At 37.7% G+C, this 13,739-nt stretch overlaps 1 protein-coding gene across 1 annotated transcript in view; it reads left to right on the forward strand.

Moving 5' to 3' along the window:
- Nucleotides 1–13,739, forward strand: part of Ptx1 (pituitary homeobox homolog Ptx1) — a 95,899-nt gene that overhangs the window by 14,964 nt on the left and 67,196 nt on the right. Inside the window, exon 2 of the mRNA XM_073960070.1 lies at nucleotides 5,462–6,228. Coding sequence (XP_073816171.1) covers nucleotides 5,724–6,228 — 505 coding nt within the window. The 5' untranslated portion in view covers nucleotides 5,462–5,723. The remainder of the gene's footprint in view (nucleotides 1–5,461; nucleotides 6,229–13,739) is intronic.

Raw genomic sequence — 13,739 nt, forward strand, 5'->3', positions numbered from 1 at the left:
AAGAAAAATTACAAAATGCTGTTCGAAGGAAACTTAGAAGTACTGGCAAGAACTTGCAAGGACTTTTTACATGCGAAGTTATGGAACAGAACTATTGTTATGCTACTCGGAAAGAATTTTTTTAGGAGCTTTCTGCAACAAAACCGAAAATTACAAGCGAAAGTATATTTTAATAACACCGAGTATCCTTTTTACCGAAGACAATCTATTTTATTCATCTAGTCTACGATGATTGAATCTTCGTGATACATACCTCGCAAGCACCTATAAATTTCCCCTAAAAGCTCCCAAAACATCTGTTGTCAATTACGAAAATTCTATAAAAACCCGTCTAAATCGCAGACTTTTATGGTTCACATAGCCGAACATACACTGTTGTGCGAAATAATAGAGCCACAGTCATCACAATGCATGAAACGTTTCTAAACCCCTTCCGCGCGGTGTGTTATGGCGTATTTTGCATTTTTATAATAAAATAGTATCCCATAAATAAAATTCATTCAACATTTGTCCAATTTGGGGTTGTATTGGGCAGGCCAATGATACGATTGGGCCTTTAAGGAGGTGTGAAAACAATGGAGCCAACCTAAGTTAACAAGAAAATTTCTTAGGAAAATTGCAATTTGACCATTAAAATCTTAGAAGAAAAGTTAGTTATCCTTCCTGGCATTATTTTCCAGGATAAATTCCGCACTGCTTATTACAATGTAGAGCCCGGGAAGGGCTAAAACCCCATGTGCCCTTGAGATGAAGACAATAGTAAGATATGTCCTGGACTTCGCCATATTGCTGTTGATCGGAACCTTTACTAGCTACCTTCCATATCCCACAGAATTTTTCTTCCTGCTACTCCACGAAGTTGAAGTAAAGAACAAAAGAATCGTGCTAGTTGTCCCCTATCTTCCTCTTGATCGATTCTAAAACATCTATAAAAATCGGCCTCATAAGATTCCCGTGATAACTAGGCGATAATCGTTCAAGACCTTTACACCAACATCGTTACAACTCACGGATGATACTCACCTATCATGTATGTACCTATGTTTATGCCATTGTAATTGTCTAATTACTATTAATAGCCCAAGTGTTCTTGAAACAATAATAGTTCTTAAAGCAATAAAAGACCTGAGGAACAAGAAAGTTATTCACATTAATGTAAATATGTATACATGTATGTATGTTTTTTACTTGTTTTTGGTTTTCTTTATGAATGTCCCTACATTCATAAATGTGAACAGCAACAACAACAACTAAGCAAACATACAATTGTATGTTGCATGTTTATTTGTCTTTTATTATTTGTTTGTATGTAACAATATGAAATTAAACATACATTCATAAATACTACGACCGAAGAATACAAAATGCAGAGATAACGCCTGACCATAAAATTATGGCATGCGACCAAGGCTAAGTGAGTTTAACTTACTGTGGAGTAATCATCAGTTGTGAGAAGGGTGTTAATTGTGAAGAATTTTCTATAAACTTCATATCGAAATTATATAAGCCATGGGTCTGCTGGATTGCTTAACCGTCGGCAAAATGTCGCGTCACGGCTTAGCCTGAGGTATCTGAGTCTGACTATATTTTTAAAAGAATTTTAATCACGAAAGAGAAGTTCTTCTGTCTTAAGAATATTTATTGCAGGTCTTCTGTCCTAAAAAGACCTATAAAAGGTATTCTGTTTATAGAAGACAGGCGTATATAAGACCTGTACACGATCTTAAGTTTTTAGAAGGCCAGAAGAAAGTCTTCTGTCTATAGAAGACCTGTGAAGTTTCAGTTTAGAGAAAGTCCGTAAAAAGTTCTCTTTCTAAAAATTACTTTCATAAGGCTTTCAGTCCTCTAAAAGGAATTTATCTACAGGACATCTGTAAGAGGTCTTCTGTCTTCTGAAGGTTTTCTGTCTGTAGAAGAAAGTCCGTACAATGTTCGCTTTCAAAAAGTGACTTTAAGAAGGCTTTTAGTAGAAGCCCATCTTCTACAGGATATCTGTAGGAGGTCTTTTTTCTGTAGAAGAGAGTCCGTACGAAGTTCGCTTTCAAAAAATGATTTTAGAATGCTTTGAGTCCTCTTGAAAGCCTTTTTCTACAGGACACGTGTAGAAGGTCGTTTGTCTATAGATGACCTTCTGAACCTCGTCTGTCTGATATTGGCCTGTAGAAGGTGTTCTATTTATAAAAGATATATAGAAGATCATCCGTCGACACAACAACTGTAGACTACTTGTAGGGTGTCATCCGTCTTTAGAATACCTGTATTAGGTCGTCTATCTATATAAAACCTGTTTATAGAAGACCTGTACAACGTGTTCTGTGTATTGAAGAACCTCCATAGATGTGTTTGTCTATATGGGACCCGTAGAAAGTCTTGGGTCTACATAAGGCCTATAGCAAGTAATCTGTGTATAAAAGACACGTAGAAGGTCTTCCGCCTGTAGAAGAACTGTAGAAGTTCATCAGTCGATGGAAGAAATATAGAATGTCTTTTATCTATAGAAGACCTGTAAAAGGTCTTCTGTGAATAGAGTGTCCGTATGTCTTTTGTCAATTGAAAAAACTCCGTAGAGGTCGTTTGTCTATAGAGGACCAGCAGAAAGTCTTCTCTCTACAGAAGGCCTATTGATAGGTTTTCAACATATGGAAGACCTGTAGATAGTCTTCCGTCTACAGAAGAACTGTGGAAGTTCTTCAGGTGATGGAAGACATGAAGATCTGTCTATAGAAGATATGTAGAATTTATTCTATCTGTGTCTACATAAGACCTGTAAATTTTTTTTTGTCTATAGAACCCCTTTAGAAACTTTTTTGTCTATAGAAGACCTATACCAGGTCTTCTGCCTATATAATACCTGTAGTCTATGAACGACCTGCAGTGGGTTTTCTGTCTATACAAAACTTGTAGAAAGTCTTCTGTCTATAGACAGGGTCTTGGTTCTTTAGAAGACCTGTAGTGGGTCTTTGATCTATAGACGATCTGTAGTTCTTCGGTTTATAGAAGACATGTTGAATGCTTTTTGTCTATAGAAGGGCTAAATAAGGTTTTCAGCATACCGAACATCTGTTGAAGGTCTTTTATCGAAATAAGACTAGTAGGAGATTTTCTATCCTCAGAAGACCTGTTAAAGGTCTTATAACTATAGAAGACCTGTAGTAGGTCTTTTGTCTACAGAAGATCTGTAGAGTTGTGTAGTTCCGGGATGCACTAGTCCAAGAAACTATTCCGGACAAGGAACTATTGGAACTATATCCAGCTCTTGCGTGTATATAGTTCCTTTAGTTCATATAGTTCCTTCAATTTAAAGCCTACGTCTATATTTCGAAAAGAACGATGAAAGAGAAAGATTCGTTGAACTATATCGGTCTCGGAACTATTTTGAACTATGGAACTATATTAAGGAACTAGTTCCTTTTGGAAAAAGGAACTAGAAAGATCGATCCGCTTCGGAAACTAGATTGCCAAACTCTAAAGATCTGTATAAGTTCTTCGGTTTATAGAAGACCTGTAGTAGGTCTTCTGTCTAGAGTAACTGTGGAAGATCTTCGGTCTATAGAAGGCACGTTGAATTTTTTTGTGGAAGTTATTCTATCTGTAGAAGACCTGCAGAAGGTCTTATGTCTATTGAAGACCTGTAGTAGGTCTTCTGATTATAGATGACATGTTGAAGTTCTTCGGCCTATATAAGACCTGTAGAATGTGTTCGGTCTATAGAATACCTGTATTGAGTCTTCAGTCTATATAATTCCTGGAGAAGGTCGTCTGTCCATAGAATACCTTTGGAAAGTCTTCTGCCTATAAAATACCTGTATTGAGTCTTCTGCCTATGGAAGACCTGTAGTAGGCATTTAGTCTACAGAAGACTTGTAGACGGTGTTCGGTCTATAGAAGACATGTAGAATGCTTTTTGTCTATAGAAGACCTATAGACGTTTTTCAGCATACAGAGAACCTGTAGAAGGTCTTTTGTCTAAAGAAGATCAGTGGGAGATTTTTTATTTTCAGAAGACCTGTAGAAGGTCTTTTGTCTAAGGAAGGCAAAAAGGTATTATGTCTTTAGAAGGCCTATAGAAAGTCTACTTTTAATAGAAGACCTGCATTTGTCCTTCTGTCTATAGAAGACATGTATACGGTTTTTAGTCTGTATAAGGTCTTGTATCTATAGATTACCTGTAGAAGGTATTTTGCCTATAGAAGACCATTAATAGATTTTCTATGCTTAGAAGGTCTTAGGGCAATAGTCATTTTGTCTACTGAAAATCTGTAGAAAGCCTTCTGTCTAATGAAGATTTCTTGGGGGTCTTCTGTCTATGGAGGACCTATTAAAGGGCTATTCTCTATTGAAGATTTTATCCTTATATAACACATATAGAAAGTCTTCTGTCTATAGAAGACCTATAGAAGATCTTTTGTTTACCGAAGCCCTGCAGAAGATCTGCTGTCTATAGAAGAACTGAAAGTCTTCTGTCTATTCAAGGCTTATAATAGGGTTTCCGAAGAACTATAGAAGTTGTTCAGGCTTTAAAATACCTGTAGACTGTTATCTGCCTGTCTCCCGTCTATTAAAGACCTGTAAGAGAGTTTCTGTCTATAGAAGACTTGTAATAGATCTGAAGGTCTGAAGAAGGTATACTGTATATAGAAGACCTTCTGTATATAGAACCCCTGTATAAATGATTTTGTCTAAAGATAATCTGTAGAAAGTCTTCTGTCTATAGCAGATCTGTTGGAGGTCTTTGGTCTATAAAAGACCTTCTGAAGGGCTATTCTCTATGAAACCCCTGTTGAAGTTTTGCCGTCTATAGAAGACTCTAAGAAGGTGGTTTTAGACCACGATTCCCGATTCCCAATTCCCAATGAACTTTTTTTTCCAAAGAGTATCTTGATCTCAGCACCACTGTGCCTTTTCCTTAAAATAAAACTTTTATTGCCTCTTCATTAAATTTGTAGCATTGCTAAATATGTTATTAAAAAAACAATGTACAACTGAGAAAACAATTTAGTTATCTTCTTCATTATTTCGAGAAGAACACCAAGAATTACGGCATGAAGCTAAGAAGAGAAGGTCGGTCGGTCGCCTGGCATATGAAAGTAAGGTGAAAATGATTTTCAAGATTATCACTTGCATTGTGGTATCTTCGGGAAGAACTTTAAAGCGAACACACATTCACAGCATCACAAATATTTATTGTTGTGCGAGGCAACAATAAACACAGTAACAGAATAAAAAAATAAAATTTCCATTGTGGTGGCTGCAAACCACGACAAGTGTTAAGTTAGGCTGTCTTCAGAGTGTTGGAGGTTAAGCGGCTAATGTTTGTGAAATCTCACAATCTTCACGTTAAACAAAAACAAACACTTCTTTATCTTTTTCTTCAAAAAATACATGTATGACTTTTAAAAATTAATGCTAATCATTCTTGTTTATCTTTATTTTTTCTCTTCTCTCTTTTTCTTGTTTTTAGCATTTTGAACTTATATTTTGTTGGTGGGTTTTGAAACGGCTTGAAAATTGTAAACTTTACCCCAGTGTACGATACCGGCCTCACCACGACGACTACATTTTTGCAACACTTTAAGGACGTCGTCACGACGAAGTTCTCGGGCAGAGATCATCATCTGCCACCGCTACATCCGCATCACCAACAAAGCACCCTGCACGGCCATCATCAGCCACACCAAGCTGTGGCTCAAGGCTTCTCCACCATTTTTCCCACATATTTAGGTATGGATCGCGCCAGTGGCGGTAATGCCGCTGGCGGCGGTCATGGTGTTTCATCGGCCCAACTAGGAATTGGTGGTGGTGGTGGTGTTGGTATCGGAGGTGGTGCCCTAAATGGCCTCGAAGCAATGTCAGCCGAATCGACTGGGCTATGTCTACAAGATTTGGTTAGTGCTGGCACCGCTGCTGGGGCTGGGTCGGCGGGTTCAGCTGAAAGTGCAACCACAACAAGTACAGCAATGAGCAGTGGCAGTACTACAGGAAGTTCAACTGTAAATAGTAATGCCTCCATTGGTGGGGGCAGTGATCATTTGCATAATCATCATAGTATGCATGATTCCAGTTCATCGGTTAGCATTTCACCTGCCATCTCAAGTCTAATGCCAATTGGCAGTTTGAGTCATTTACATCATGGCGGCCAGGATTTGGTTAGTGGATATACGCAACATCCACATCATAGTGTGGTGCCGCCGCATACACCGAAACATGAACCTTTGGAAAAGCTCCGAAGTAAGTACTAATGATAGAAGCGATGTAATAAGAGTATATAAGTATATTGTATAGTATTTGTATAGCATAGGTAGCGTAAGGTATGACCTTAGATATACAATTTGTGAATGTTTGTGCTTCAAGAAAATTACAAGTCAAAATAATATTTTTATTCTTTTTTTATAATACCAATTGACCAATATCACCTTTTATTGCTGTCTATTTTTTTGTATTATTTCAAATCATTTTTATTGTTCTAGGAAAAAAGTTGTACAATCCAAATTATAACAACTTGTTTGATATTAAATAGTTTGCTTAGAACATTTCGAATTTTTTGTCTGGCAATCGTTTTTGATTTTTCTTCTTTTTTTCTAATTTTGACAAACAATTTCGTTGCTATTTTGTGACATTTAACAAATTAACAGCAAATTAATGAGGTTATAATTCACCACACAATGAACAGAAGAATATGTCAGCCATTTGGGGCAGAATGAACAACCAATTGCCCCCGACAGAAACACGCAAACACACACACACGTAATTATCAGAAACATCAAGTTGTCGATGAGTAGCGTGTATGATGACGATCGTGTAGGTTAATATGGTAGTAAATGTACAACGGCTGGTAGTTAAGGAAGGGAAGGGGATTTAGGTGAATGGTAAAATTTATGGACCCAAATCTGGAGAGAGGGAGTTAGTAGTTTGAAATTTTAAAGAAAGATAATAATTTGTTTGATCTCCATGCCTAATAAGTCTAAAGAGTTGCTTAGCCGTCGGCAAAGCACCGTGTGAATTGTTTTCACTGAATCAAATCATCAAAATAATCATTTAGCTGAACACCAATGAGAAGATATTTTGCGTTAAATGGACCTTTAGAAGGTTTACTGTCTAGAATATCTTCTGCCTATAAAAGACCTGTAGAAGGCGCCTGCAGAGAAGAGCTTTTGTAGGAGCATATTCTAAGAACAAAATAGTGGATTTTAAAAATCTGAAAATATGTATTGTTGTTTCAACCATATATTTTGTGCCAGACACCATAATGACACAAAATATATTGTTGTATCAACAATATATATTTTCCGATTTTTACAATACACTATTTTGTTCTTAGAATATGATTGCTCCTAAAATATCTCACTTTTGCGTGTGTTGATTGTCTCTTGTCTATAGCACACCTGAAGAATGTTTTCTGTCTATAGAAGACCTGTCTATGGTCTTCGGCCTATAAAATACCTGTAGAAGGTCTTCCGTCCATAACAGGCCAGTAGAAGGTCTACAGCAGAACTGTAGAGGCTCATCTCTATGTAGAAGACCTGTAGAAGGTTTTCTATATACAGAAGATTTTCTACAGGTTTTCTGATACAGACCGAATACCCACAGAAGTTATTCTGTCTATAGAAGATCTATTTAAGGTCTTCTGTCTATACAAGACCTGTGGGAGGTATTTTGTTTAGTTGACATATAGAAGAATTTCTGTCTTTAGAAGACCTGTAGAAGATGATGTGTATATAGAAAACCTATAGATGGTCTTCTAACTATATAAGGACTTTAACAGGTCTTTTGTTATAAAGTAGAAGGTCTGCTTTTAGAAGATCTGCTGTCTACAGAAGACCTGTAGAAGGTCAGCTGTCTATGGAGGACATGTACAAGTTCTTCTGACTATAGAAGACTTCTTCTGTATATAGAAGATCTGTACATATTTGGTGTTCGGTCTATAGAAGACCTGACATATTAGGTCTTCGGTCTATAGAAGACCCGTAGAAGGTCTTCTGGCTATAGAAGACCCTTAGAAGAACTTTTTGCTATAAAAGACATTAAGAAGTTCTTCTGTCTATAGAAGACATGTCTTCAGTCTATAGAAGACCCGTAGAAGCTATTCTCTTTATAGAAGACCTTAAGTAAAAGAGCTATGGAAGAAGTTCTGTCTATAGGAGACCTGCGAAAGGTTTTCTGTCAACAGAAGATGTATGAAAGGTCTCTATAAAAGATCTGTAATAAATCGTCAGTCTGTAGAAGATCTGCAGTCTGTGGTAGGTATGCTGTCTATAGAACACCGGTATGGGTTATCTGTCTGTAGAAGACATTATGACTTTAGAAGACTTGTAGAAGGTCTTCTGTCTATAGATAACCTGTGGAAGGTCTTCTGCCTATAGAAAACCAGTAGAGGGTCTTCTTTCTATAGAAGACCTGTAGAGGGTCTTCTATTTTTGGATGACCTGTAGAATGTCTTCTGTCTATAAAAGATCTGTACATATTAGGTATTGGGTCTATAGAAGGCCTGTACATATTAGGTCTTCGATCTATAGAAGACCTTTAGAAGGACTTTTGTCTATAGAAGACCATTAGAAGTTCTTCTGTCTGTAATCAGCCTATCGCAAACCTGTAGAAGGTCTTCTGTCTATAGAAGATCTTTTGCGTATAGATAACCTGTAAAAATTCATCTGTCTATAGAAGACTTGTAGAAGGTCCTGTTATAGAATACCTTTAGTAGGTCTTCTGTCTAAAGAATGCCTGTAAATGTTCTTCAATCCGCAGGTGACCTGTAAGAAGTATTCTTCTTGACTTGTAGAAGAATTGATTTATTTTCAAATTAACTTTAAATGCAAATATGTCAAGGTTGCCAAACTATGGTTACATAATTTAGTTATATTTTCGCATATTAGGTTAATTTCTCTCATGCCTATTTTTCTTCATCCATATTTTTCATATTTACAAAAAAATATTTATTTTCACTTTTGTTTAAACACTTAATCACTGTTTGCCGCAAATGATCTGCTCTCAAAGATTGCTTCTAAGTAGCTGTCAAAATTCACAGTTTGTCGCAAATGATCTGGATTGGATTTACATTCGAAATAAAAGACCTGCTGTTCTTCTTTTGTCTACAGAAGTCCAGTAGAGGGATGTCTCTCTGAAAAGATGGGTATAAGAGCTTCTGTCTTTAGAAGACCAAAAATTCTTCAGTCCTTATACCATTAGAAGGGCTTCTATCTAAAGAATGCCTGTAGAAGTTCTACAGTCCGTAGGAAACTTGTAAGAAGAATTCTGCCTATAGAAGACCTGAGGATTATTTTCTATCTTCTGTCCATGGAGGACCTGTAGAAGGTCTTCTGTCCATAGAAAACTTGTAGCAGGTCCTCTGTCTATTCAGTTAGAACGTCTTTTGTCAGTAGAATGCCACTAGTCTATAGATGACCTGTAGAAAGAAATTTTCCTTTTTACTCCATATGTCTTCTAAAAATCCCATTTTCTTTCTACCCTCGTTATTTGAATGTTTTTGTCACGCGGAAAAAACGAATGTGTTGAAATGACAAGATAGCAGCAGCAAGCAACAGGCTACAAATCGCTGACAAATATGCACACACATCGTAGCAGCGGTATCTCTGTATACAAACTTGTGGGGGCTTTTTGGGGGAGACGCATGCATTCCAAATGGGCGATAATTAGTCAACACCAATAACGGCGTATTAGATGGTCCAGAGAAGTCTTGTATGCATAAATGATGGGGAATTTGCTTGGACAGAATGTGGGTGTTTAGCGTTAAATTTAGTTTCTTTTTTTAATTATTATTATCGAAAACTATTCAAATATATCAAGACAACTGAAGTGACTTGGCACATGCTGCTACATCTAACCAACCAACCATAAGGAAATAATTCCGAAAACCCATCAATGACAATTCATTGCTTCACAAGATTGACAGCCAAGTGATCAAAATCCCATAAAATTGTTAACATAATTATGACAATAATCTTTCAAAATGATTTGAATTGAATTCTCATTCTTATGAAGATAAATGATTAGAATGATTACAAGTGGTTGAGGGAAGAGGACAAGTGAAGGAGTGGCAGGAGTATGTTTGTTGAAGTATTTCCTTCCGTTGCCTGTCAAATCATGGAATTACTATATTTGTTTTGGCTGCGCTCGCGAGAGCACAAGTGCATGAATAAGTAAGTGCTGGCTGGATGGCTGGCTGGCAGGACCCCTTTGTGAGTTGGAAATTACACCCAAAACGTCACTTCAATTCCCAAAACAATTTGTTACAAAAGCAAGAATGCCAAAGGCTTCAGCAACCAAAACACTTTGCTAGGCCAAGTGCCACATGCACTTGACGTTTATTTGGTGGAAATTGTTGCTGTTGTTGTTGTTGTTGAACTCAAGAGCATATCAAATTTCCAAAAAAAAAGAACACGGAACACAAACCAAAAGGGAAAACTTCCTCGTTGCACTTTCACACTCTCATAATTGAAGTGTCAAACAGCGAAATTACAAAAGCCGCTTAGACAGACATAAAGGCATCATCGCCACCACCACCACCATCAGCAGCAACTTCATCATCATCATCATTGCGGCATTGTAGCTGCTGCTGCCCTTGCCACCACGGCCATTTGAGAATCAGCCATACAATATTCCATTGTTGAGTTTCCTGGTGATGATGTTCATCATAATGTTGTTTCAATTTGCTTGCGCTCTCTCATCCATTCATTCATTGTTCATGCGAGAGGGGTGCTCAATTAGCCGTAACATTTTCTTCCACTTCGCACACGAACCCACAGCACAACAAAAATATACCCAATTTTTGTTTTGTTGTATGTATTACAAATGATTACACAATGATTAGCTTGGAATTCCAAGGGAGTTTTTTGTTTGGTTGGATGTTCCTTGTCATTGTTTTTGTTGTTGTGCCTTTGACATTATAGCAATATGATGCGTGAAAATTTATCATAACATCTCAGCAGCTTTATTAGAGAGATAATTTTTTCGGAAATTATGAACACAGTGGAAGGAAATTTGTTTTGAGAGGGGTTTAGAAGAAATTAGGATGTGGGTAAATAATCGGAATCATAGCTCTGCTACTTTTCTAAAGAAATTAATATTTGCTCGATGTCTGCTGCGATATGTAAAAATTTGGACAACTTTCTTCATTTTTCAAACGATTTTTTTACGTCATTTACCAGAAAAGGGATAGTGCTGACACAAAATATATGGTTCGTCCAGCAATATATATTTTGCATATGTACAATACCCTATGTGTATATTCATATCAATTTCATATCAGCTTGTCTGTAGTGCGATTCTCTAACTCATTTTTTGAGTTACCGACAATTGTCGGTAAAATTAAAATGCTTATAATTTCGGTAATTACCGATGTTTTTCGGTAAGTTAGCGACGAATAAAAAGCGGTCTTAAATTTCTACCAATAGCAAGAGTGTTGTCAACTTTCATTTGAAATTTTCATTCATAATTTTGCGTTTTAATTTTACCGATTTTTGTCGGTAACTGCAAAAAAGTGTTAGAGAATCGCACTACTGAAACTTCGTTTGACATTGGAACGCTGGGAGAGGTTATTTTTCATTTTTTATGGGGTTTTATAGTTTATAGCTTTTACTAGGTTTGGAATATCACATCCAGATTTCACATGGAACATATTTAAAAGTCTTCTGGCATTTAAGTCGATAAATAAGCGGTAGGTGTAGATTTGTTTGTCCTGGTTCTTTGGGAGAATTTGGAAGCATTCGAGCGGCTATAGGCCCTTAAGACAGCACGCTCGATAATAATAAAAATAAACTGTTACTCAGCAAAATGTTTGAGCTTCAATCCTGTACATCTCAATTTGAATTGCACTCTTTTTCTATTTCGATCATTTCAGATAAGTCTTTTAATATCTTTGTATGTGTAGCGATGTTGAAAGCAGGTTTGTAGTCTACTAAAACATTTCCAGTCCATTTTTTGAGTCATTCACCCTATATACGGAATACGATTCTATAACCGTCGTATGCTCCCGAAATTAGTACCTTAACATGCTATCTATACTTGTTGAAATATTAGATCTCCCGGTGACCGGTTCAGATCACACCAAATCCACGTGTTCCAGGTTTCTCTTTCTGATAACATTTTCGCACTTCTTTTTGACTTATAACTTCGTTTTTCCAGTGATCTTTTTTACGGAAATCGTTTTTACTTCCTCCTTTCGTCCCGATGCCTTTCGGATTGTAACTTTTGTTGAACATTTTTTGGATGGATGCTTCGGCCTTCGTTCCGCCACTGTCTGCAGTCTGCTGTCTCGCATCAAAGGCACGGCTTTCTGACGCTCACAGAGACATCAGATTCAGATTGATATTTCTTATGTATCAATAATTTCGACCAGAAGATCCTCTGGAACCTTTATCCAACCAACCATTCCTATTTGTATACCCTCATCATCCACATATGTTTGGACGAAATCCGCCTTAGACAGTTTGGAGTCGATTTAGCCCTGTCCGTCTGGCTGGCCGGACGTCGATTTTGTCCATTATTTCGTCGTAATAATATCTCTAAACTTAAATCAAGTTCGAAGTTTCGCAAACATGGTGCGCATGACAATTTTTGGACGAGTCAACCCATTTGGTACAGTATATCGCACCACTCATTCAGCTACCTTTCACACAAAATTCTAACATTATCACAGAAGAAGGACATGCCTCGGATAGTTTTGAAAAATTTTGCAGTCAGGTGGTACCCTCCCTGATGTCATTTGTGGAAGGCTGACCTCCTATTTCACCGACCTTACCACCTTTTTCCACGCGAGAAATATGCAAATATCCACCACTTAATCTACAGCCACTCTGTTCATCACATGGAAACTACCACAAAACTCTAGCGGTCCTCCCATGTCACAGTTATCTGCGACAAGCTTAGATGTAAGAACAAGTTCCTAAAGTCTCTAGCCGGCATTACTTGGAGTGCAGACAAAGAAACCTTATTGACGACATAGAATGCGATAGGTCGGTCTGTGGTAAGCTATGTGGCTCCAGTATAGTCCGCAAATATAAGTGCAACGCGATGGAAAAACATGCAAACCTGCCAGAATGCAGCCCTGAGAACTGCGTAAAGGTGCCTCCTCATGTCTTCAGTGGACCTTCTACATGAGCAGATACATATTCTTCCGGTACAGCAACACAGTTACATGCTTTCGTTGCAGTACTTGCTCGGGTGCCACCGTGAGAGCCATCCCAATCACCATATGGTGGATAGAACCCCCCACCCAAGCATGTCAGGAGGGATCTTCATGATGTAGAAAAAGAAGTCCAACGTTAGAAGAGAGAACCCCTAGATTAACAAGCCTATCAAGCAGGTTTAAATTGCATTCATACAGATGCAGATGCCATAAGCAACTATCGTGTGAATGCGGTCTTCAGAGAACATCCCCATCTATCATAACTGAGGAGCGTTAACTGCCACGAAAAACCAGTTTATTTTTGGCGCCACTAAGCGCGGGATGGTGCGGTCATCGGAATTCCTATAGGGCAAGAATCGATGACACCGTGCACAACATCTTTACAGCCTGCGGTACAGTCCCGCACGACACACTGCTCCTTTTCAATTGTCCTGCCAAATGAGTAGCTAAGTCCAGAAGATCTGTGTTCGAAGATCTTCGATCGAAGCAGCCACATTTCTAGAACTGGAGATAGACCCAGAGCCAGATTAAACAGAAAACGAAAATACAAACACAAAATAAAACACCGCTAGAAAAACAACAATTGATGAGCAACTTG

Source organism: Musca autumnalis, unplaced genomic scaffold (genome assembly GCF_047663935.1).
Source record: "Musca autumnalis isolate F117 unplaced genomic scaffold, ASM4766393v1 scaffold_1, whole genome shotgun sequence".
Classification (NCBI taxonomy): Eukaryota; Metazoa; Arthropoda; class Insecta; order Diptera; family Muscidae; genus Musca; species Musca autumnalis.